General features: G+C 48.7%; 1 protein-coding gene across 1 annotated transcript in view; it reads left to right on the top strand.

The window, feature by feature from the left end:
- commd8 (COMM domain containing 8) overlaps positions 1 to 19,781 on the top strand; it is a 93,758-nt gene extending 73,977 nt beyond the window's left edge. The window contains exon 6 of the mRNA XM_072497850.1: positions 15,653 to 19,781. Within this exon, the coding sequence (XP_072353951.1) occupies positions 15,653 to 15,673 (21 nt within the window). The 3' untranslated portion in view covers positions 15,674 to 19,781. The remainder of the gene's footprint in view (positions 1 to 15,652) is intronic.
- Positions 19,782 to 25,378: the final 5,597 nt, after the last annotated feature.

Below are 25,378 nucleotides of genomic sequence, written 5' to 3'. Positions count from 1 at the left end.
TTTACCTTCATCCACATGCTTGGTCACCTCCTCAAAGAATTCAATAAGACTTGTAAGGCAAGACCTACCCCTCACAAATCCGTGCTGACTATCCCTAATCAAGCAGTGTCTTTCCAGATGCTCAGAAATCCTATCCCTCAGTACCCTTTCCATTACTGCCTACCATCGAACTAAGACTAACTGGCCTGCAATTCCCAGGGTTATCCCTATTCCCTTTTTTGAACAGGGGCACGACACTCACCACTCTCCAATCCCCTGGTACCACCCCTGTTGACAGTGAGGACGAAAAGATCATTGCCAACAGCTCTGCAATTTCATCTCTTGCTTCCCATAGAATCCTTGAATATATCCCATCAGGCCCGGGAGACTTGTCTATCCTGAAGTTTTTCAAAATGCCCAACACATCTTCCTTCCTAACAAGTATTTCCTCGAGCTTCCCAGTCTGTTTCACACAGTCCTCTCCAACAATATGGCCCCTCTCATTTGTAAATACTGAAGAAAAGTAATCGTTCAAGACCTCTCCTATCTCTTCAGACTCAATACACAATCTCCCGCTCCTGTCCTTTATTGGACCTACCCTCGCTCTAGTCATTCTCATATTTCTCACAGATGTATAAAAGGCCTTGGGGTTTTCCTTGATCCTACCCGCCAAAGATTTTTCATGCCCTCTCTTCGCTCTCTTATCCCTTTCTTCAGTTCCCTCCTGGCTATCTTGTATCCCTCCAGCGCCCTGTCTGAGCCTTGTTTCCTCAGCCTTGCATAAGTCTCCTTCTTCCTCTTAACAAGACATTCAACCTCTCTCGTCAACCATGGTTCCCTCACTCGACCATCTCTTCCCTGCCTGACAGGGACATACATATCAAGGACACGTAGTACCTGTTCCTTGAACAAGTTCCACATTTCACTTGTGTCCTTCCCTGCCAGCCTATGTTCCCAACTTATGCACTTCAATTCTTGTCTGACAACATTGTATTTACCCTTCCCCCAATTGTAAACCTTGCCCTGTTGCACACACCTATCCCTCTCCATTACTAAAGTGAAAGTCACAGAATTGTGGTCACTATCTCCAAAATGCTCCCCCACTAACAAATATATCACTTGCCCTGGTTCATTACCAAGTACCAAATCCAATATGGCCTCCCCTGTGGTCGGACAATCTACATCACGTGTTAGAAAAGCTTCCTGGACACACTGCACAAACACCACCCCATCCAAACAATTTGATCTAAAGAGTTTCCACTCAATGTTTGGGAAGTTGAAGTCACCCATGACTACTACCCTGTGACTTCTGCACTTTTCCAAAATCTGTTTTGCAATCTGTTCCTCCACATCTCTGCTACTATTGGGGGGCCTATAGAAAATTCCCAACAAGGTGACTGCTCCTTTCCTATTTCTGACTTCAACCCATACTACCTCAGTTGGCAGATACTCCTCGAACTGCCTTTCTGCAGCTGTTATACCATCTCTAATTAACAATGCCACCGCCCCACCTCTTTTACCACCCTCCCTACCTCTTTTACCACCCTCCCTAATCTTATTAAAACATCTCTAACCAGTCACCTCCAACAGCCATTTCTGCCCCTCTTCTATCCAAGTTTCCGTGATGACCACCACATCGTAGTCCCAAGCACCGATCCATGCCTTAAGTTCACCCACCTTATTCCTGATGCTTCTTGCGTTGAAGTATACACACTTCAACCCATCTCCGTGCCTGCAAGTACTCTCCTTTGTCAGTGTTCCCTTCCCCACTGCCTCACTACACGCTTTGGCGTCCTGAATATCGGCTACCTTAGTTGCTGGACTACAAATCCTGTTCCCATTCCCCTGCCAAATGAGTTTAAACCCTCCCGAAGAGTACTAGAAAACCTCCCTCCCTGGATATTGGTGCCCCTCTGGTTCAGATGCAACCCATCCTGCTTCTACAGGTCCCACCTTCCCCAGAATGCGCTCCACTTATCCAAATACCTACACCATTCCTGCAGCCACGTGTTCAACTGCACTCTCTCCCTATTCCTAGCCTCGCTATCACGTGGCACCGGCAACAAACCAGAGATGACAACTCTGTCTGTCCTGGCTTTTAACTTCTAGTCTAACTCCCTAAACTCGTTTATTACCTCCACACCCCTTTTCCTACCTACGTCGTTGGTACCAATGTGCACCACAACTTCTGGCTGCTCCCCCTCCCCCTTCAGGATCCTGAAGGCACGATCCGAGACATCCCTGACACCCGGGAGGCAACATACCTTCCGGGAGTCTCGCTCGTGACCACAGAATCTCCTATCCATTCCCCTAACCATTGAATCTCCTATTACTATTGCTTTTCTATTCTCCCCCTTCCCTTCTGAGCCCCAGAGCCAGACTCAGTGCTGGAGACCTGGCCGCTAGGGCCTTCCCCTGGTAGGTCATCCCCCACCCCAACAGCATCCAAAACGGTATACTTGTTTTGAAGGGGAACGGCCACGAGGGATCCTTGCACTGTCTGCCTGTTTGTTTTCTTTCCCCTGACTGTAACCCAGCTACTCTTGTCCTGTACCTTGGGTGTGGTTACCTCCCTGTAACTCTTCTCTATAACCCCCTCTGCCTCCCGGATGATCTGAAGTTCATCCAGCTCCAGTTCCCTAACACAGTCTCTGAGGAGCTGGAGTTGGGTGCACTTCCCGCAGGTATAGTCAGCGGGGACACCGGTGGTATCCCTCACCACCCACATCCTACAGGAAGAGCATGCAACTGGCCTAGCCTCCATCCCCTCTTACCTTACAGAATATAGCAGCCCTGTGGACCAACTGGACCTCCTCCCTCCGACTCTGCTCCCAGTCAGCTGCACCGTACTCCCTCCTCACCTAACTCCCTCAGTTACCAAACTCTTACTATAGCACTCAAATGCACCAAATTCAGCACTCCCTCAGTTACCAAACTCTTACTATAGCACTCAAATGCACCAAATTCAGCACTCCCTCAGTCACCAAACTCTCACTATAGCACTCAAATGCACAAATTCAGCACTCAGTGCAAACAAAGTCTGCACTGTCGGTGGGTCACTTTTATACTGTGAATCTAGCCTCTGAAAACTGGCCTAATCCAATTAACTAAGTAACAAGCTCCAGCTGCAAGTACCCACAAGTAGAATCTTTGTTTAAAGCTGATTGAAAATTCACCTTCTTCTAAAGCAAACAACTTGAAGGTGAATGCTGCACAGTCTCCTGACTAATCCCCACCCTTTACCTGCCCTACCTTCTGTCCTCCCAGCCCTGTGTCTGTGCTGGGAGTGGGACTACCTGAGGTCTGGTGCTGTATGCACCCTCCTGGGGTGAAGGCCCGGCTGCCTGCCTCTGTCCTCCCACCCCTCTGCCTGAGGTGGGAGTGGGAACATCCAGGGGCCTTTTGCTGCAGGCCCCCTCCTGGGGTGAAGGCCTTGCTGCCTGCCTCTGTCCTCCCACCCTTCTGCCTGAGGTGGGAGTGGGACCACCTGGGACTGCAGGCCCGGCCTTCTGTCCTCCCACCCTCTGCCTGAGGTGTGAGTGGGACCACCTGGGACTGCAGGCCCGGCCTTCTGTCCTCCCACCCTCTGCCTGAGGTGGGAGTGGGACGGGTTGGGGCCTGGTGCTGTGCCCACTTCCTGGGCTGAAGACCCTGCTTGCCAGCCTTCTGTCCTCCCACCCCTCTGCCTGAGGTGGGAGTGGGACCACCTGGGGCTGCAACAAAAGACTTTGTTTCGGGACCCTGCAGGGCTGAAGAGCGTCATCCGCTTGCCTTATTAACACCTGTGGCGCGTGTGGGGAAGTTGTGGATATTACCTTGGGCCCCTCCAGGGCTGAAGAATGCTGCCCCACTGCTCTGCAGCACATTCCCTTGAGTCACCTGTGCGTAAGGTGTCACGTCCCTACCTCCTTTCCCCTTTAATTGTTTTACGCACGGCCGGGTCGTACCAGAGGTGGGCATGGCCAGCACCTCTGGGGCATCCTCCACTTTGCCAGGGGCAGGGCAGCCAAGCATTTATGCGGGGGCGGCAACCTCTCGACCTTCCACTGCCTCTGCGGCCCCCACGCCATTGCGCCTACTAACGCGGCGACTGGGGGTGAAGTGCTATGCCCACACCACGATGACCATCGAGGCGTGCACCCGTGCGATGGCTGCGGTTGTCGGCCCCTCGGCCATCGTAGACGCCTCGCGGATGTACAGCAAGGCCGTGTTTTTCGTGCGGACCGAGCAGGCGGTCCACCGGGCCCTGGAAAGGGGGCTCACGGTGGGACACAAGTGGCGGTGGACCCGCTGGAGGCCACCGCCGAGCGTGTCGTTCTTTAAAACGTCTCGCCCTACCTTCCCACTGAGCTCCTCCTCCCCCATCTCAACCTGCTGGGGAGGTCAGGTCAAGGGTGGCGCCGCTGACCACTCGGCCTTCGGGACCCCTCCCTCCGCCATGTATACTCCTTCCGGTGACAGGTTTTTATCCGCCTGACCCGGGAGGAGGTCACCGAGGGAGGTTTTGTGGTCACCCACCAAAGGGAGGACCACAAGGTATTTTGGTCGGCGGACGGCATGCGGTGCCATGCCTGCAGAGGGCTGGGGCACATTCGCTGGAACTGCCCCACCCGAACGGCCGCTGCCAACACCACCTCTGCGGTGGCTGCGGCTGGCACTGCCCCCCTCTCCTCTGCCACCTGTTGCTCGTTTCAGCCTTAGTTTAATTGCTCTAATTCTGTCACCTTTGCTCTTGAGTCGCCAGGTATCTTTCTGATACCGCCATGTGGTTCAAGTCCAAGTAATGATTAATAATCCAACACACCGCTTAGTAAAAGTTAAATCAACGCTCATTATATACAGCAATTAATACTTATACATTAATTCTACTTCGAAACTACTTCCTACCACGAACCGGCCAATACTTAACTTTGGAAATGGCCCACCAGGTCAGGGAAACAAATGGCCTTTCGAATGGGTTCTGAGCCTGCGGGATTCAAAGCTTGTACAGGTCGATAGTCAGGAGTGCCTATCTCGTAGCGATCGTTGGAGTAAAACTTACGTTCTCTTGCAGACGGGTCTCGAAGGGTGCGGAGTGGAGAAGAAGGGAAAGAAGGGTCTATTTGAACTTGGCCCCTATTCTTATAGTCCCCAGGGGCTTCCCGCCTCTCGGGGCGGACCTTGTACCTGGTTCCAAGTGATTGGACTTGGTCCCAATCACTTGGTTTGATATTCTCCAATACTGGAGCGATTCCTTGATCGAGGGATGGTCGTTCACCTTTCTTTGTGTCAGCTCCTGCTGGCGCCGAAAGGTCTGGGTCGGCTTTGTGTGTCTATTTTGTATCAATTGTTCCCGGGGATTGCTGCTTAATATGCAGATGGCTGGGGTGTTGTCATGTTGGTGGCTGCAGGTATCGGTTTGGTCTGGCTTCTCCAGAGGCGAATACTCTGTTTTACCTGCAGCTGTCTGTTTGAGTCCTGTTGGCTGATTTTCCCATCAACCTCTTCCGTTCGCCATTTTAAATCGCGGTTTGGCCATTCTAATCGGGAGTCAGCCATTTTACATGGCTACACACCTCATCATCTGCCCAGCAGCCGGCCCCCGATAACACCGGGGCTGCTGGTGGGGGTGAGAGGGAGCCTCCGCTAGACCAGAGGCAGCCCAAAAAGGCAAAAACGAAGACAGCACGGCGGTCGGAAAGGACCCATTCACTCCTTGGCCCCATCCCGGGTACTGTCCCCTTCCCCGATTCAATCAATTCCAAGGCCACAGCCTCACCTCGGATTACCACCGCCTCTCAACAACATGAGGGGCCCGGAGAAACCACCACACGGGCTCCGTGGAGCGGTGGGGAGCCTGTGTTTGGCCCCGCGCTGGAGGCTGCACCGGCCTCGCCACGGCCCCAGGAACTGGGCGATGCGGATGGGGGGGGGGGGCAATGCTGCCGAGGGCCCACCAGCGGTGGAGGTCCTGCAGCAAGATGGGACTGTCCCCCGCAGGCGTCGCCTGTCTGAGCCGGAGGAGGTGGTGGGTCTCGCTGCCCCCTCCCCGGGCGAGCGGGGTTGGGTGTCTCCGGTGTTTATTCCCATCACCCTGACGCCCAGCCCCGTTAAAAAGAAAGCCAGGGCGGTCTCCCAAGGCCGCCCAGGCGTCTGAGCTGCCATCACCCCCGAGCAGGGAGACCCGGGGTTGGGCGGAGACGTGACCCCCGAGGGCTCATTCCGCCCGGTGGAGTTTTACGCCCTGGTCATCTCCTTTTGTTCATCACCGGGGGCCGGCGACAGCCACCGGAGCCCCTATATATTCGGGTTGTGGTCGGGCGACGGCGAGGAAGGCTCCCTGCTCACCACAACCGTGCAAACGATGCCAGGGAGCCCAGGTTCCCTCCCGGAGCTGTTCCCGGGTCTCTCCGAGGCCCGGCATCGACGCTGGTGGCGGGGTCGGAGCCGCCACCATCCACGGACCCTGAGTCGGGGGGGGGGGGGGGGCGCCTGCGAGGGACCTGCCTGAGGACGATCCTGGGGGTGGGATCGACTCGGGCCTAGGGCTAGCTGGTGGGCCCGTGTTGCCCGCCACATGGGTGGTGACCGCTCGGAGGAGGAAGGCTGCTCGCTGACTGGTGAGGAGGAGGATTTGGATGCTCTCTGCAGCGAGGCAGAAGGCGACCTCACACCCGGCACCGAGTCTCCACTCATCTCAGGAGAACACCGAGCATTTTTGAAAACACATCACGGTCACCAGGACTGTGTGCGGCTGGCCCTGGACAGCTGGGGAAATCTGGGGCTGCTCCTCGAGTCCGCCCGCGTCTATGCCAGAGAGGCGCGGGATTTTGATCAGGACCAGAGGGAGCAGCGCCAAGCTGTTCTCTTCCTCGTGGGGCTCCTGAGGGAGTGGAGGGGACGTTGAACCTCCACTCCCTCTGTGCACTGAGGTGATTGGTGACGGATACACACTACTACTGACATGGAGGTAACCATAGCCAGCCTCAACATCAACGGCAGCAAGGACGCACATCGCCGTTTCCAGTTCTTCTTTATCCTTCGGGACGGAAAGTACGGGGTGTGCTTCCTGCAGGAAACCCACACCATTCCGGGTGACGAAGCTCAGTGGACCCTGGAGTGGCAAGGAGGAGTCTTCTTGAGTCACCTGGCCCCACGTTCGGGCGGGGTGGCTATCTTGTTGGCTCCACATTTTCAGCCGGAGATCTTGGGGGGGCCAAGGAACCAGTGACAGGCCGTCTGTTGCACTTAACAGTCTGCTTCAGGGATGTGGTGCTTCACTTTACGAATGTCTACGCTCCCCTGGTCCGGCCGCAGCAGGTGACTTTTTACGAAAAAGTGTCCACTCTTCTAGGCACCATCCTGGTGGGCGAGTGCATCGTCCTCAGAGGGGATTTTAATTGCACCCTCCAGGACAAGGACCGTCGTGGAATCCAGCTCCGCGGCGGTGGTGAAGTTGAGGGACCTGGTTAGGTCCTTCGATTGGTGGACGTCTGGCGGACTCTCCATCCTGAATTGCGGGTGTACACTTTTGTGCGCCCTCCGTTCAGAGCGTCCAGAATCGACCGTGTTTACATTTCCAAGACTTACTTGCCCAGCGTTCCGACGGCCTCCATGGAGCAGGTGCCTTGCTCGGACCACCACCTGGTGTGGGTGGGGCTCGCCCCGTCCCGCGCTCAGACACGGTCCGCGTACTGGCACTTTAACAACCTGCTGCTGGAGGACGAGCGGTTCCTGGACTTGTTTCGCCGTTTCTGGGCCGGCTGGAGAAGGAGGCGGGGTGGCTTCCCCTCCTTGAGGCCATGGTGGGACGTGGGCAAGACTCACGTCCGCGCCTTCTGTCAGGGGCACACGAAGGGGGTCTACGGCAGGGCGGAACTCCATGATCGCCAAATTGGCTGAGGAACTCTTCGATCTGGAGCCACGTCTTGCTCATCCCGATGAGGACCCGGCTCTGGGTCGGGTGTACAGAGAGAAGAAGGGCGTGCTGCGGGACCTGCAACTTGCCGGGTCCTGCGGCGCGTACGTGCGGTCGCGGATCCGTGTTCTGGCGGACATGGACGCGGCTCCCCCTTCTTCTACTCGCTGGAAAGAGGACGTTGGGCCCGTCGGCAGATTTCTACGCTGCTGGCCGACGACTGGTCCCTCGTCGCGGATCCGGAGGGGGTTAGGACCCTGACTAGGGACTTTTATTCCGACCTCTTCTCTCCGGATCCGTCCAGCGAGGATGCTTGCAGAATTCCGTGGGAGGACCTGCTGCAGGTCGGCCCGGGAGACGCCGGGAGGCTCGATCAAATCATCAACCTCCAAGAGCTGACCGGCGCCCTGGACAGCTTGTCACGGGACAAAACCCCAGGGCTGGACGGGTTGACCGTGGAGTTCTTCAGGGCATCCTGGGGAGCGACTATGCGGGGATACTGGGGGAATGTATTGCAACCGGGGAGATGCCCCTTTCGTGGCGCAGGGCCGTCATTGCCCTGCTGCCCAAGAAGGGGGATCTCCGCCTGCTTAAACACTGGCGACCGGTCTCCCTCCTCAGCACGGACTACAGAATCTTTGCCAAGGTGATGTCTTTACGCCTTGGCCCCGTGCTGGACCACATGATTCACCCTGACCAGTCCTACACAGTCCCGGACCGAACCATTTATGATAACATCCATTTGGTCCGGGACGTTATTCATTTTATCCAGAGGACTGGTATGTCGAGCGCCTTTCTGTCTCTTGACCAGGAGAAGGCGTTCGACAGGGTGGGGCACGAGTATTTACTCGGGACTGTGAGCTTTCGGGTTCGGGACGCACTTCGTCGCCCGGATCCGATTGTTGTACGCCGCCTCAGAGTGTCTGATTAAGGTTAACGGGTCCCTGACGGCGCCCCTTCACTTTGGGAGAGGGGTGCGTCAGGGCTGCCCCTTGTCCGACCAACTTTATTCTGTGTGCGTGGAGCCTTTCCTGCGCCTCCTGCGGAGGAGGTTGTCGGGGCTGGTTCTGCACGAGCTGGACATGGAGGTGGTCCTCTCGGCTTACGCTGATAACGTGCTCCTCATGTTCACTAACCCCAGTGACCTGCGGAGGATGCGAGAGTGCCAGGCTATGTACTCCGCCACGCCCTCTGCTAGGATCAACTGGGCTAAATGTTCCAGACTCTTGGTCGGTCCGTGGCAGATGGACAACCTCCCGGAGGAGCTCAGGCCCCTTAGCTGGAGTCGGACCAACATCCTCTACTTGGGAGTCCATCTTTGCCCGGCAGAGGAAGCCTGGCCAGCGAACTGGCAGGAACTGGAGACCAAGGTCACCACTCGCCTGGGACGCTGTACAGGACTGCTCCGAGTGCTGTCCCACAGGGGTCGAGTTCTCGTCATAAACCAGCTGATTGCCTCTATGCAGTGGTATCGGCTGGTCACTTTGACTCCTCCCCCGACTTTGTCACACGCATCTAGAGAACCTTGCTTCGGTTCTTCTGGGACAAAGGATTGTACTGGGTCGCTGCGGAGGTCTTGAGTCTCCCGATTGCGGAGGGCGGTTTGGCGCTGGTGTGCCTTCGCACCCAGATTGCGACTTTCCGCCTTCAGACTCTGCAGCGATACCTGTACGTTGAGCCCCCTCCACAATGGTGTGCCCTGGTGACGTATTTCTTCCGCCAGCTGCTCGGCCTGAACTACGACATGCAGCTCCTGTTCGTTGACCAGAATGGTCTTCGGAACTCTTTGTTGGCGCTGCCCGTCTTATACCAGGACCTTCTCAAAGTCTGGAACACGGTCGCCACGCGCGGCAGCTCTCCCATCAGGGGTAGTGGCTGTCGTAAGGGAGCCGCTGCTCAGGAATCCGCACCTCCGCCAATATCCATTCGGGTGGCTGGCGGAGGAGAGGTCTGTGGATGCTGGGGTGACCAGGATCGGGGACGTGCTGGGTGGCGGAGGGGCGGGCTGGGTGACCCCCTATGAGCTTGCCAGGCGTGGAGCGGTGTCTGCCCGGTGCGCGGCCAATGCTATCCAAAGCCTCAAAACGGTCGTGCTCGGCCCCGTAAGCACACTTGGACTTGAAACGGTGTGGTTGTGCGGTGGTATCCCGTCTGAGCGGACCCCTGCTTGTACGGAATTCCACATTGGTCCCAAACCCCGGAACCATCCCCGGGTGCTGGTGCCCCACAGCCCCAGCCGCCTTGCGGAAATACCCTCCGTGTCCTTTTGCACTGCGCGGAGGGGTTTCTTGTCCTGCCTGCTGTTGCACACTTTCCACCTCCTTGCCCTCGCCCGCCGCCCGGACACGCCTTGGCATGCCTCGTTGCCGTCCGGCGGCGGTGGTCAGCATGGAGGTCCCTCTACGGAGGTGTCCTCCCTATAAAACTAGGGGACCTGGGGTGGAAGGTGTTGCGTATGGCAGTGCCGTGCAATTATCGCTTAAATCACTTCACGGCTCTGCCAGAGACCTGCCATTTTTGCGGCCTGGTGGAGACCGTGGAGCATGGTTATGTTATCTGTCCTAGGCTGCACTCCCTTTTTGGTTTCTTGACAACGTTGTTGAGGATTTCTTTGCACTTCAGCCCCACGCTCCTGATCTATGGGCATCCGGTGCGGAGGGGGGTGGGAAAGGCGGAGGACCTCCTTGTGAACCTGCTCGTGGGCCTGGCCAATCTTGCCATTTATAGGTCCAGGTAGCGGGCGACCGAGGGGGTTGTCCAGCCTGACTGTCTGCCCATCTTTTGCGGCCTTGTTCGCGGCCGGGTGTCCCTGGAGCGGGAGCATGCGGTGTCCACGGGCCTTCCGTGATCGGTGGGCACTGCCAGGGGGTGGATTGCCTTATCGACCCCGATTCGCATGCTTTAATTTGACGGGTTTGTGTTAAGTTTTTGTTTCCTTTCTCATTCTTTTTGGGCTGTGCTCCACTCGTTTTGGGGCACTCCCCACTTTTGTTTTATCCATCAGTTCCTTTATGTTCTTTTCCTCGGTTTTCACACCCAGCATCACGCCAGTGTCAATGGCGTATGCTGGCCTAATCCTGCATGTGTAGATAAACGTGCAGGTCATAAACTCACAAAAAACACAGAAAAACCCCAAAATTTAAAAAAGGCAAAAACACATATCCAAAAATATTTCCCCATTTGTTAAATTGGAGTAGTAAGACCATATAAAAGGTCTAAACCAAACAGCAACTTTTAAGTTAATTAATTAAATAAAAGACTAAACTTTAGATAAAAATGAACCCTTATACTCCCTCAGTTACCAAACTCTCACTGTAGCACTCAAATGCACCAAATTCAGCACTCAGTGCAAATTTGCATAAGAACTAAATCAAAATTTAGATCAAACAATACATAAACTGGTCAGAACAAAGCAAGAGCGTTAAACATAAAAGCAAAAAAAAAGTATAAGAAATAGATGATTCAAAGACAGGAAGTCAGGAATTCAAGAACAAAACCTCACCCAACGAGGCCTTAGTTTTAAGGGAATCCATTTCTATGGCCTATTCCCTTATTTACTCTCATTGGCTTCAAATTCTCAGCTGAAACCTCCTGATGTGTTCACTGAAAATTATTTGTTATTCAAACATTGGTCACTACTTAAGATTTACAAATGTCCATCAAATTAATTAAATGTCTATGTGCCAATCTTATAAAGATAAGGTGCTTGCATTAACCTTGTTGTTGCTAAGGCTTTGATACATTTTCATTACTAACTGTACTGAAGAACAATGGTCTTACTCTCTACATGAAACATTTATGCAACTTTTTATGAAACAATGTTTTGAATTGCTGCAGACATGGCACCAAAGTTTGATAGTTCATTCCTTATCTGAAACATTGACTATCTTTTTGCAGACTGGGTGTTTTAAAATAATTCTATTCCCTAGCTATATACTCAATCAATCCTTAAAGGCACCAAACAAATTAATAAATCAATAAATCATTAATCTATCAAACTTGCAGGTGATTGTGTTTCCATGTATCTATTGCCTTTGTTCTTCGGCAGTTGTTGTGAAGGGAGGGTTGGTGAAATCAGCTAACTCGGTACATATTGGGGATTGAGTCTGAAACTTTGGTGATTGGGTAGCTTTGCAACTGCACTGGGTACACGTGCGAATGAAGATTGGAATGTTCGTGACATGGAAATACAATGATGATCCAAATCTGAACGCAAGTTTAAAGACAAAATTATGTTTTGTTTCATGAACTCCAAATACTGTGCTCACTAGGTTTTTCTTCTGCACTGGGGAGGTTGATGATTTGGAGACAAAATTAACATTGATAGAAAATGTTTTTTAACTTATTTTATTGGGTTCAGGATATATTGTGATGTTGAGGTGCTTTCTTTCAAAATTATTTTATTCACATTCTCTTTTAAATCTCTTCATACAATGCAGGAAAAGAAACAGGAGATTTGTTTTGTCATGTTTCATCAGCATTTTATTTATAAATTTGGAATTAAACCAAGAATCTTGTAAAATATTTGATTAGTAAATATCACACAGTGCTAGTTATTATTGACTTTGCTACGTTCAAGTGGCTGTACTGTTGATTAAGACCACAACCTTGTGTGTGAGAAACTGAGCTTTTTGATTTTATTTGGTTGATTGGATGTCTGGAATGGCATCCAAATACTGGTTAGGGCTGGTGTTAAAGATACATTGATGACAGAACTCATTTAGAGATTGTTTTAGATGCTCTTCAAAATGCTTGAGTCCTGAAAAATCAAATTTGAATCACATTGCCCATTGTTATTACGTTAATAACTTGTTAGTCTATCTGTTACTGATTGCATGTGGCCTTGTGACTCTTTCAATGGGAAAAGTGGGCTGTACTGAATGTTACATTCCTGTCGATCCAACTTGCACTGTTGGCAACACAGCCATAATTTTCTCAGTATATGTACTCCTTAGTTAAGATAGCAGGGATTCCGAAATGATGCTGAAATCTATTTAAATTGTTTGAAGGCAAAAATTAGTTCTGAAGAATAAAAGACGGATAATTTTCAAGTCTGCCTTGAGAAACAAATATTTGAATCACTTTTTAAAAATGATTGTGCCACAAATCAAATATTTATTTTATTTCAAATGTGTTTTTCTGTAATGCACATTTTGTGAGTGCTTTTGTGCTCCTCAATGTGAGGAATGGCAGAGGATAGATTTTCAGCATTCATGTAAGAGTATTGAGTACTTTAAAATTGTGAATCATGCACATTTTGGTATGCAAATAAATCCCTGTCTGCATTGCCCATAGCAAAGTACTTTAAACTCAAACTGAGAGCACCCTTTACTGTTCATTTCCCACACTGCCCTTTTGTGGGCATGTTTTAAATTACTTGGATTGAAACATCAAGATCAGTTAATTTCAAATCTTTAGTGCTACCGTTTTTGAGCTGGAATCAATCACTGGCATCAGTGATTGCTGGTTTTTTTCTTAGACTCCCTAATCTTCATATACGAGTGTTACTGAATGTGAAATCTTTATTAAAATTGGATTGACTTTTTTTCTGTTTTTATTTTCATTTTGCAAACTGAACATTTATTTGCAACATAGGTGAAACAATATTCCCAGTGCTTGAAGCTGGGATTAGTATAGCAACATCAAGACCCAAAGAGAACAATGGCTTGCTGAAAATTGGATATTTTGTCAACCTTCATTGTTTTTTTTGTTTTTTTTAAAAATAAATTTAGAATACCCAATTCATTTTTTTCCAATTAAGGGGCAATTTAGCTTGGCCAATCCACCTACTCTGCACATCTTTTGGGTTGTGGGGGCGAAACCCACGCAAACACGGGGAGAATGTGCAAACTCCACACGGACAGTGACCCAGAACCAAGATCGAACCTGGGACCATGGCGAGTGAGGCTGCAGTGCTAACCCACTGTGCCACCTTGCTGCCCTAACCTTCATTATTAATGGTATTGAAATGAGATTGTTTTTTGCTTTTAAAAAATGACAATGATATCCTGTGGCATGTTTCACTAAGTTTTAAAGCATTCCCTATCACACATATTGCTGATTTTGCTCTTATTTTTGTTATCACCGTCTCCTTCTGTTTCTCTTTCATCATATGTGCCTCATGTGCTCCATTACATCATCACTACTTTTGTTGCATTTTTTTGTCTTTGTCAGCATCTCCTTTGTTTTATCTCCAGTTTTGTTGACAATACCAAAATAGTTCTTTTCAGTGCCCCATTTTGATGAAAATTCGAGTACCTTAATTTCTTACTACATTTTCAACAGTGAGACAGCATAGGATTTATTCGAAAATATATACACTGGAACAGAAGCTTTTTCCACCCATGCTGATGCCCTACTTAGTGCTTCGCTCCAGAGTCCCCACCCTACTTCCGTCCCTAGTTCACCCTCCCATTTCTGTCTTCCTATATCCAGTGTTGCTCTCGCCCTTTTTTTTTAAATTTAGAGTACCCAATTCATTTTTTCCAATTAAGGGGCAATTTAGCGTGGCCAATCCACCTACCCTGCACATCTTTGGGATGTGGGGGCGAAACCCACGCAAACACGGGGAGAGTGTGCAAACTCCACACGGACAGTGACGCAGAGCCGAATCGAACCTGGAACCTCAGCGCCGTAAGGCAGCAGTGCTAACCATTGTGCCACCATGATGCCCTCTCTCGCCCTTTCTATAAGTCATCCGTATATGTCTCCACAGTTCCCTTTTTCCATACTGTCCACGTCCAGTAGCTCCTCCAACATTGTGTCTCTCGGCGCTCTGGCGTACTTCGTCATCTGCCTTGTAAATGTCGGAGTTCCAGCTCGTTCGGTAGTTCTAGTCTCTCCGTCAGCTCTTCTAAGATTGAGAAGTCCTTGATCACTAGCGTCTCTTTCCTCCTCTCTCTCTCTCTCCCCCCCCCCCCCCCCAACCCGTCTTGTCTCCACCTCTTAAAGGTGGTGTCTAGCATGGCATGCTGTGAAAGGAGACTTTCACAGCATGCCTTTGGAACCTGTGGTTGCTGCAGATGGGGACCATGGTAGGCACCTCGGTTAAACTCTTGTGCAGGTACCTCTCTTGTGCATTAATGAGAACATATTGGGGAAACAAAATTTGTATGTTTAATTTCAAATTAAAATTATTTAAATGCAGAATGATATTCAAATATTTACACTGTCAAATTTGAACAAAAGCAGTATTTAATGTTTGACAAGAAGTGGATGTACAGGTTTATATTCCCGATTATGTTTCCTAATATTCTTGATTTTGAGCCCTTAGGAAATGTATGAAAGATACTTGGGTGAATTCACTCAAATGGTCTACCTGACATCCCTGTAAGTGCTGATCTCTTGCTGGCCAGAATGAGGTTCAGTTATAAGTTGACAGTCCCTTATTTAGAAGAATTAGGAATTAAATGCAGGAAACTGTGGATAAGATCAGAAAGTTCCTATATGAGAAATCTTAGTCTGTCCCCACATAAACCAATTGCAGTACCATTGACTAGATTTACTAAAATATTTCAGCAATCAATTCAAAACGCATCTGCCAGTATTTCCTGGGTGGTGCACATGAAAACACAAAAGGAATAAATGTAACAAAAAACCTTACATGTGTGAATAAGCATGAATAGCTATTGTATTGGTAAGCGTTCAAAATGAGTGGAAATATGATAGTTCCTGAATGTGTATGCAATATGTCAGTGTATTTCTTTAAAATAGGAACTGTTTTGGCACATATTCAATTGTATCTCAGCCTTAAATTTACAAATTCTCTCTCGACAGGTTGTTCTACAAATAAAATGACTGGAGGCAATCAGTGACATCTATTTCTGTAACATTTCCAATGAGACTGAGAACTACTTGGAGCTTTGCACTAATATTGAAGTAAATAGAGTAATTACATCATCAAGATTCCATGAATAAATAAAGTCAAGCCTGGAGAACAATCAGAAACTTGAAAACCTGTTTTATTCTTTAAAACGTTTGGTTATCTTTTGATGCTCAGAGCCAAGGATGTTGGACATACACAGTATTTGATACAATAACTAGCCACAGTAATTGAAATATACAGTTCTAAGGTTTTTGCTTTGTCACCTTTTTATTCATTTATGTTCCGTGGGTGTCATTGGCTATGCCAGCATTTATTGCCCATCCCTAGGAGCTCTTGAAAAGGTGCCGATGAGCTGCCTTCTTGAACCGCTGCAGTCCCTGAGTAATGATCTGCAGCTTCTTTATATACCTGTTGCTGATTCAAGAGGCTCAAAGAGAAAGCTTTAACTAAGGTATCAGATGTCGCTCATGTTGTTCATGTGAATTTTACAACTCAATTGTCTGCGAAGGAAGAAGAACTGCAACTACTGGTTCATCTGCAGTATTTTAGTAAGACCTAGTAACTTATTGCAATTAGCACAACCCTTGCTACTACTTGAGAATTGATTATATTTTAAGAAGGGGAAGGAGAAAAGAATATAACCAGGAAAAATATCTTGCAAATCTGTATATGTATTGTATGCGCACTCATTCTTCTATTTTATAAGATATTTAGCCCTTTTTAATTTACATATTTTAATTTCTTTTCATTTGTGTTGCTAGATAACTTGCACTCCTTCCTATAAATATTCTGTTGTAATTATGAGCTGGTATGGACTTGAAAGTAACTGCTATGACATTGTTGCTACACTGGATGTAAAGTACCCCCAACCTGAGAAGTCATGTCCTGCTGGTTATCCAAGTTTATGGGCAGAGGCTGTTAGGGAAAATGGAACTTTGTAAGTCAGTGGCTACAAATGTGTTTTAAAAATCTGTTAATTCAAACTTCCAACCCTTTGTTAGCTACCCAGAGATTACAAAATCCTGAACTATATGATATTATTGTCTCTCTCGCTGTTAAATGACTTGCTGTAGAGTCTCCTTCATGTTCTCTCTGCTGCAGCAGCTGACGCTTCCCATATTCAATTCACCAAAGGACCACAAAGCTCCATCTTATTGAATTGTTGTGCTACAAGGAGTCTTGTCCTTTTTTAGTGCATGAAAATCTGTAAATTCAGGCAATTGAAACCATTTGTATATATTTTGGTTCAATCAAGGATTGTGTGACTAAAGGGAAGAAGGTGTTACTGGGTTGATGGATAATAAATCTTGTGGGGAAATAAGAGCATATGGGGAATCCTGCTTCTATAATGTTCATGTTGAAACTGTCTACAGTATAAAACCATGACTTGTGGACAAAGTTCCAGCATTTACATTCACGATGTTGTCTAGTCATATTCATTAAATATGAGTCAAGACTATTTATAGGAAATTAAAATAAAGCAAGACAATTATTTATAAATTAGAATTTTTTTATGGGTTGACATTTTCTTTTCTCTGAGGGGCGATGGGAGCCTTTACGCTCTGGCTTTAAGCGAATTGCCAGAGGCGCCTATGATTGACTCTACCTAGAATTTGATTCTTTTTTCCTCTCTCGTAGCAATAGAACTATTGAGGTTAGCTTTGAATCTGTGTCCAACCACTTTATGGCATGACTACACTGGACAGCAAAACTCAATTAGATCCTTTGCCCACAATTATTTCCTTCGGACTAGACAAACTGCATAGGTAAATCTCTAGTTCTGAGAAGTCTGCTGGAATCGTAACAGAAAGGTTTCATTCAGAAAGACTGCACTACAAGCCTGAGCTCAGTTCTTGTGCGAGGGACTTTCACTGCATTGTCCATGTGAAACTCAAAATTGACTCTTATGATGTGCAGAGTAACTGAAAATCGATGTTGTCAACTTGACATGGTCTAATTCATCAGAGGCATTCACTACACTACCGAGTTAACCTTGCCTTTTGCCTTGATCCCTTGTAAGGAAATCTGCAGAATTCAGTCTCATGTTTTGTTTTGAGAATTAGCATGAAATGCACTGATGCCCCTGAAAGAGAAGGCCGTGCAGGTATTTTACCAAATTGTAGTGTTACATGTACTTTTTTTAAAGTAAATTTAGAGCACTCATTTCATTTTTTTGCTAATTCAGGGGCAATTTAGCATGGCCAATCCACCTACCCTGCATATCTTTGGTTTTGGGCGTGAGACCCATGCAGACACAGGGAGAAGGTGCAATCTTCACACGGACAGGGACCCAGGGCCGGGATTGAACCCGGGTCCTCGGTGCCATGAGGCAGCAGTGTTAACCACTGCGCCACCTTGCCGCCCGTGTAAGTTGTATTTTAAACAGATCTCACTATAATGAAAAAACCTTACAAATTCTTTATTTTTAAAAAATAATTTTTATTAAAGGTTTTCATAAAATATCAATAACAAAATGAGAAAGAAAAAAGAACCCAACAGGGTTAAGTACAAAACACAATCTAAAAAAGCAACACCCCAAATCCCTCCACCCCACCCCCCCGTACATAAATAATAAATTAACATTAACACCCCGATTTAGCGCAAGTATATACACCCCCTCAGACCCTCCAGTGTAAATAACATAAACAAAAATAAAGTAACCCCCCCCCCCCCCCCGTGCTGCTGCTGCCATTGACCAATGTCTATCGTTCTGCCAGAAAGTCTAAGAACGGTTGCCACCGCCTAAAGAACCCTTGTACAGACCCTCTCAAGGCGAATGAACCCTGCCATATCGCTGATCCAGGATTCCTCGATTGGGGGCCTCGCATCTTTCCACTGAAGGAGAATCCTTCGCCGGGCTACCAGGGACGCAAAGGCCAGAATTCCGGCCTCTTTTGCCTCCTGCACTCCCGGCTCCTCTGCCACCCCTAATATTGCGAGCCCCCAGCCCGGTCTGACCCTGGATCCTACCACCCTCGATACCGTCCTCGCTATGCCCTTCCAAAATTCCTCCAGCACTGGGCATGCCCAGAATATCTGGGTGTGATTTGCTGGTCTCCCTGAGCACCTAACACACCTGTCCTCACCCCCAAAGAACCGGCTCACCCTTGTCCTGGTCTTGTGTGCCCTGTGCAGCACCTTAAACTGTATGAGGCTGAGCCTCGCGCACGAAGAGGAAGAATTCACCCTCCCTAGGGCATCTGCCCACGTCCCCTCTTCGATCTCCTCTCCCAACTCCTCCTCCCACTTACCTTTCAACTCCACCACCGAGGCCTCCTCCTCCTCCTGCATCACCTGGTAAGTATCCGAGATCTTCCCCACTCCCACCCACCCCCCCGAGAGCACAGTGTCCTGTACTGTGTGTGGTAGTAGCCGCGGGAATTCCACCACCTGCCGTCTGAAATGAAAATGAAATGAAAACCGCTTATTGTCACAAGTAGGCTTCAAATGAAGTTACTGTGAAAAGCCCCTAGTTGCCACATTCCGGCGCCTGTTCGGGGAGGCTGTTACTGGAAACGCCCGTTTGCCACTGTCTGGCAAACGCCCTTACCTGTAAGTGCCTGAAGGTGTTCCCCGGGGGGAGCCCGTATTTTTCCTCCAGCTCACCCAAGCTCGCAAACTTCCCTACCGTACAAATTCTTGTGGTACAGTGATTGAGTATCCCTTATTCGAAATGCTCAGGGCCGAGAACATCTCGGATTCGGGAATTTTAAAATACCAAGCTGCAAAGATCCTCGAACACTGCTCGGAGTCACAGGTCGGTGCTGTGTCTGATGGGGGGGGTGTACTTGGCTTCCCTACCTGACGGAATCAGGTACTGGGTTCAACTCTTTCAGTGCCACAGGAAGTTAGGCCACAGGAACGGGACACAGTGCTCGGAATAGCCAACACTGCAGTGTGGTTTCCGAGCTTTTCGGAATTTCGAATGAGTACTCAACCTGTATATATCCATCTGAAAAATGGAGACCACCCATTCCTGATGATTTTTAATTTAAAAAAGATTGGTCCACATGTGCACTGCAAAGAAAAGTTCCTGTTGTCAATATTTCTCATCTGGTTTAATAAATTTTGCAAACTACACTGGAATTTGATATTTAAAGTCATTTGAACTTTTATCTCATTGGTACTTTATATTTCTCATTCTTGGGGAGCTGGGGTAAATATATTAAGTAAAACGTCCTTCAAACATTGCTAATAATACAAATCGAAAGACTCTCTGCTATATCTAGTTTGTCTCAGCCGGACATCATCACTTTTTCTACCACTCTTCCCCTTTCCGTCATTGGGAGAACCAAATGCTGAGCATCTAACCTCTTGAACGTCTTAAAATTTTCACTTTTTAGATGTCTAATTGAAATCTGATATTCTCCTGAAATCACATTTAGCGACCATGCAACATATAATATCCTGTCAAAGTAGCCATTCTTCATGTGTTAGGCATGACTGTCATGGTTGATTGGCTGCAGTGGTCATGTGAGCCAAGTCTGATTCTGTCTAGAAGTGATTGCAAAATAATGATTGAGAACAGGGGCCCTGTCAAGATTCCCTACCAAACAGCATCTCTACTGTTACAAAAGAAAAATACTGCAGAAGCTGGAATCTGAATCAAAAATAGAAAATGCTGGAAACAGGTTGGGCAGCATCTGTGGAGAGAGAAACAGAGTTGTTGTTTCTGCTTATTGTCCTTTTTGCTGCTACTTCTGAAATCAGCTTACTCAGAACAGACTGGGAAACCAATCTTGGACAAGATTGGATTTCTACCCATATTTCTACTTTATTAATTTGTTTTTTAAATGTTGAGTTTTAATATCATTTACATTTACTTCCACCAGAAGATAAAATGACAAAGAATATATCATGATGTGGAGATGCCGGCGTTGGACTGGGGTGAGCACAGTACGAAGTCTTACAACACCAGGTTAAAGTCCAACAGGTTTGTTTCGATGTCACTAGCTTTCGGAGCGCAGCTCCTTCCTCAGGTGAATGAAGAGGTCTGTTCCAGAAACACATATATAGACAAATTCAAAGATGCCAAACAATGCTCGGAATGCGAGCATTAGCAGGTGATTAAATCTTTACAGTTCCAGAGATGGGGTAACCACAGGTTAAAGAGGTGTGAATTGTATCAAGCCAGGACAGTTCGTAGGATTTTGCAGGCCAGATGGTGGGGGATGAATGTAATGTGACATGAATCCCAGGTCCCGGTTGAGGCCGCACTCATGTGTGCGGAACTTGGCTATAAGTTTCTGCTCGGCGATTCTGCGTTGTCGCGGGTCCTGAAAGCCGCCTTGGAGAACGCTTACCCGGAGATCAGAGGCTGAATGCCCTTGACTGCTGAAGTGTTCCCCGACTGGAAGGGAACATTCCTGCCTGGTGATTGTTGCGCGATGTCCGTTCATTCGTTGTCGCAGCGTCTGCATGGTCTCGCCAATGTACCATGCTTCGGGACATCCTTTCCTGCAGCGTATGAGGAAGACAACGTTGGCCGAGTCGCACGAGTATGTACCGCGTACCTGGTGGGTGGCGTTCTCACGTGTAATAGTGGTATCCATGTCGATGATCTGGCACGTCTTGCAGAGATTGCCATGACAGGGTTGTGTGGTGTCGTGGTCACTGTTCTGAAGACTGGGTAGTTTGCTGCAAACAATAGTTCGTTTGAGGTTGCGCGGTTGTTTGAAGGCAAGTAGTGGGGGTGTGGGGATGACCTTGGCAAGATGTTCATCGTCATCAATGACGTTTTGAAGGCTGTGAAGAAGATGACGTAGTTTCTCCACTCCGGGGAAGTACTGGACGACGAAGGGTATTCTGTCGGTTGTGTCCCATGTTTGTCTTCTGAGGAGGTCGGTCCGGTTTTTCCCTGTGGCGCGTTGGAACTGTCGATCGATGAGTCGAGTGCCATATCCCGTTCGTACGAGGGCATCTTTCAACGTCTGTAGATGTCTGTTACGCTCCTCCTCGTCTGAGCAGATCCTGTGTATACGGAGCGCTTGTCCATAGGGGATGGCTTCTTTAATGTGTTTAGGGTGGAAGCTGGAGAAGTGGAGCATCATGAGGTTATCCGTGGGTTTGCGGTAAAGCGAAGTGCTGAGGTGACCGTCCTTGATGGAGACGAGTGTGTCCAAGAATGCAACTGATTTTGGAGAGTAGTCCATGGTGAGTCTGATGGTTGGATGGAACTTATTAATGTCATCGTGTAGTCGTTTCAGTGATTCTTCGCCGTGGGTCCAAAGGAAAAAAATGTCATCGATGTATCTGGTGTATAACGTCGGTTGAAGGTCCTGTGCGGTGAGTAGGTCCTGTTCAAACTTGTGCATGAAGATGTTGGCGTATTGGGGTGCGAATTTGGTCCCCATGGCTGTTCCGTGCGTCTGGATGAAGAACTTGTTGTCGAACGTGAAGACGTTGTGATCCAGAATGAAGCGGATGAGTTGCAGAATTGCGTCTGGAGATTGGCAGTTGTCGGTGTTGAGTACTGAGGCTGTTGCAGCAATGCCGTCGTCATGGGGGATGCTGGTGTAGAGTGCCGAGACGTCCATTGTGACGAGGAATGTTCCTGGTTCAACTGGTCCATGGGTGCTGAGTTTCTGTAGGAAATCCGTCGTGTCGCGACAGAAGCTGGGTGTACCTTGTACGATGGGTTTCAAGATGCCCTCGATGTAGCCAGAGAGGTTCTCACACAGGGTCCCATTGCCTGAAACGATAGGGCGCCCTGGTGTGTTGGCCTTATGTATTTTCGGGAGGCAGTAGAGATCACCAATGCGGGGAGTACGTGGGATGAGAGCACGTAGGGTGCTCTGAAGATCTGGATCCAAGGTCTTGATCAGTCTGTTAAGTTGGGGGATGTGTTCCTTGGTCGGATCTGCGGGTAACTGTCTGTAGTGTTCTTGGTTGTTCAGTTGTCGGTATACTTCTTTGCAGTAGTCCGTTCTGTTCAGTACGACAGTGGCCCCCCCTTTGTCTGCTGGTTTGATGATGATGCTGTGCTTGGTCTTGAGAGCGCGGATGGCATTGCGTTGTGCTTGGGTGACGTTCGGGGCTGTCTTGTGAATGCGACTGATGAATCTGGCATTGACGCGACTCCTGACGGCTTGAGCATACATGTCGAGTCTAAGGCAGCGGCCTTCCGGAGGGGTCCAATTCGACTCTTTCCTCTTCGGTTGCCGCACCGCAGATCTCTTGGTCTGCTGTTCCGGTTCATTGGTAGTCTGCTTGGGTTCGCTGTTGGCCTCTTGGGGTCTGTGGAAGAATTCCCGGAGCCTCATTCGCCTGATGAATTCCTCCGTGTCTGCCGCGAGACTGATGGGGTCCATTTTGGTGGTGGTGCAGAAATTGAGCCCTCTGCTGAGGACTTCGATTTCGTCTGGTTGAAGGGTGTAGTCTGACAAGTTGACAATAGATTTCCCTGTATTTTCTACTGTGACACCGGGGTTGGCTTGGTTGCTGCCGGTGGTGATGCCAAGTTTCTCAAGCTTTCTGTTCTTGGTATGCATATAGGTGGCATAGTATTGTTGTCTCATCTGTTTGGCGGTGTTCCGCAGCTGGTCTGCTGCATCCTGAGCGCAAGTTGGGAATATGGCCTCTATCTTGGTTTCCAGGTTGCGTCGTCTGCTGTAGAGCTGGCGGACGAGGTGGTTGAGGAGTGTGAGAGAGGTGCGACGGCAGAGTCTCTCAGCGAAGTCTGTGTTGTAGGTCGACTTGAGTGGGATTGTGATCTGTAGCCCTTTCGGGACCTTGTCTGCTTTCTTGCATCTTTGTAGAAACTTAATGTCAGTGTCTATATGCGCGATCTTCCTGGAGATCCTCTCCACTTTGAGCCGGCAGTTTGCGGTGTCGATGGTAGCCATGATGTGGAGATGCCGGCGTTGGACTGGGGTGAGCACAGTACGAAGTCTTACAACACCAGGTTAAAGTCCAACAGGTTTGTTTCAATGTCACTAGCTTTCGGAGCGCAGCTCCTTCCTCAGGTGAATGAAGAGGTCTGTTCCAGAAACACATATATAGACAAATTCAAAGATGCCAAACAATGCTAGGAATGCGAGCATTAGCAGGTGATTAAATCTTTACAGATCCAGAGATGGGGTAACCCACTACCAGAAAGCTACACCTTTTGTAATCTTTGACCTCCATGTACAAATTAAGGTTAAAGAGGTGTGAATTGTATCAAGCCAGGACAGTTGGTAGGATTTTGCAGGCCAGATGGTGGGGGATGAATGTAATGTGACATGAATCCCAGGTCCCGGTTGAGGCTGCACTCATGTGGGCGGAACTTGGCTATAAGTTTCTGCTCGACGATTCTGCGTTGTCGCGGGTCCTGAAGGCCGCCTTGGAGAACGCTTACCCGGAGATCAGAGGCTGAATGCCCTTGACTGCTGAAGTGTTCCCCGACTGGAAGGGAACATTCCTGCCTGGTGATTGTTGCGCGATGTCCGTTCATTCGTTGTCGCAGCGTCTGCATGGTCTCGCCAATGTACCACGCTTCGGGACATCCTTTCCTGCAGCGTATGAGGTAGACAACGTTTGCCGAGTCGCACGAGTATGTACCGCGTACCTGGTGGGTGGTGTTCTCACGTGTAATAGTGGTATCCATGTCGATGATCTGGCACGCCTTGCAGAGATTGCCATGACTGGTTCCCTTCCAGTCGGGGAACACTTCAGTAGTCAAGGGCATTCAGCCTCTGATCTCCGGGTAAGCGTTCTCCAAGGCGGCCTTCAGGACCCGCGACAACGCAGAATCGCCGAGCAGAAACTTATAGCCAAGTTCCGCACACATGAGTGCGGCCTCAACCGGGACCCGGGATTCATGTCACATTACATTCATCCCCCACCATCTGGCCTGCAAAATCCTACCAACTGTCCTGGCTTGATACAATTCACACCTCTTTAACCTGGGGTTACCCCATCTCTGGATCTGTAAAGATTTAATCACCTGCTAATGCTCGCATTCCTAGCATTGTTTGGCATCTTTGAATTTGTCTATATATGTGTTTCTGGAACAGACCTCTTCATTCACCTGAGGAAGGAGCTGCGCTCCGAAAGCTAGTGACATCGAAACAAAGAATATATCACCAGAGACCTATTGTCTTCATGTGATGAATTTTTTCTGGAGTATATTTAAATCAGGTTTTTAATAATGAAAGGATCACCACATACATTATACATGGCTCAAAACTTTCAAAGTAAATGGAAAGAAAAACTGTGTGTGGTATGTAAGAAAGGGCTGACATACATTTTGCACCCTTGTTGAAGTTGGAATTTCTCGCAATAGTTTAAGATTGCTGGAAATCTATATTACAATTTTTGTTACTCTGTCAGAATTTGCTGTCAAAATGTGAACATACAAAGAAAGAGCAGAAGTAGGCTTTCGGCCCCTCCAGCCTACTCCACCATTCAATAAGATCAGGGCTGATCTTTTTGAGTTGAGTTCCACATTTCCCATCTACCCTTGATAACCTTTGATTTCCTTGCCTAACAAGAAGTTACCTCCGCTTTAAAACTTCAATAACCCTGTCTCCACCACCTTCTGAGGCAGAGCATTCCAAGATTGCACAGCTCTCTGAGAAACAAATTCTCATCTTGATCCAATAAGGGTGACCCCTAATTTAAAAAGTTATTGTTGAGGTTAATGGCATTTGCTCTGCCATTAGCTTTGTGAAAATGGCCTCTCACTGTCTACCGTA

The sequence above is a fragment of the Scyliorhinus torazame genome, chromosome 3 (genome assembly GCF_047496885.1).
Source record: "Scyliorhinus torazame isolate Kashiwa2021f chromosome 3, sScyTor2.1, whole genome shotgun sequence".
Lineage (NCBI taxonomy): Eukaryota > Metazoa > Chordata > Chondrichthyes > Carcharhiniformes > Scyliorhinidae > Scyliorhinus > Scyliorhinus torazame.
The sequence above is the reverse complement of the archived record's forward strand: the minus strand, read 5'-3'. Positions and strand labels throughout refer to the sequence as shown.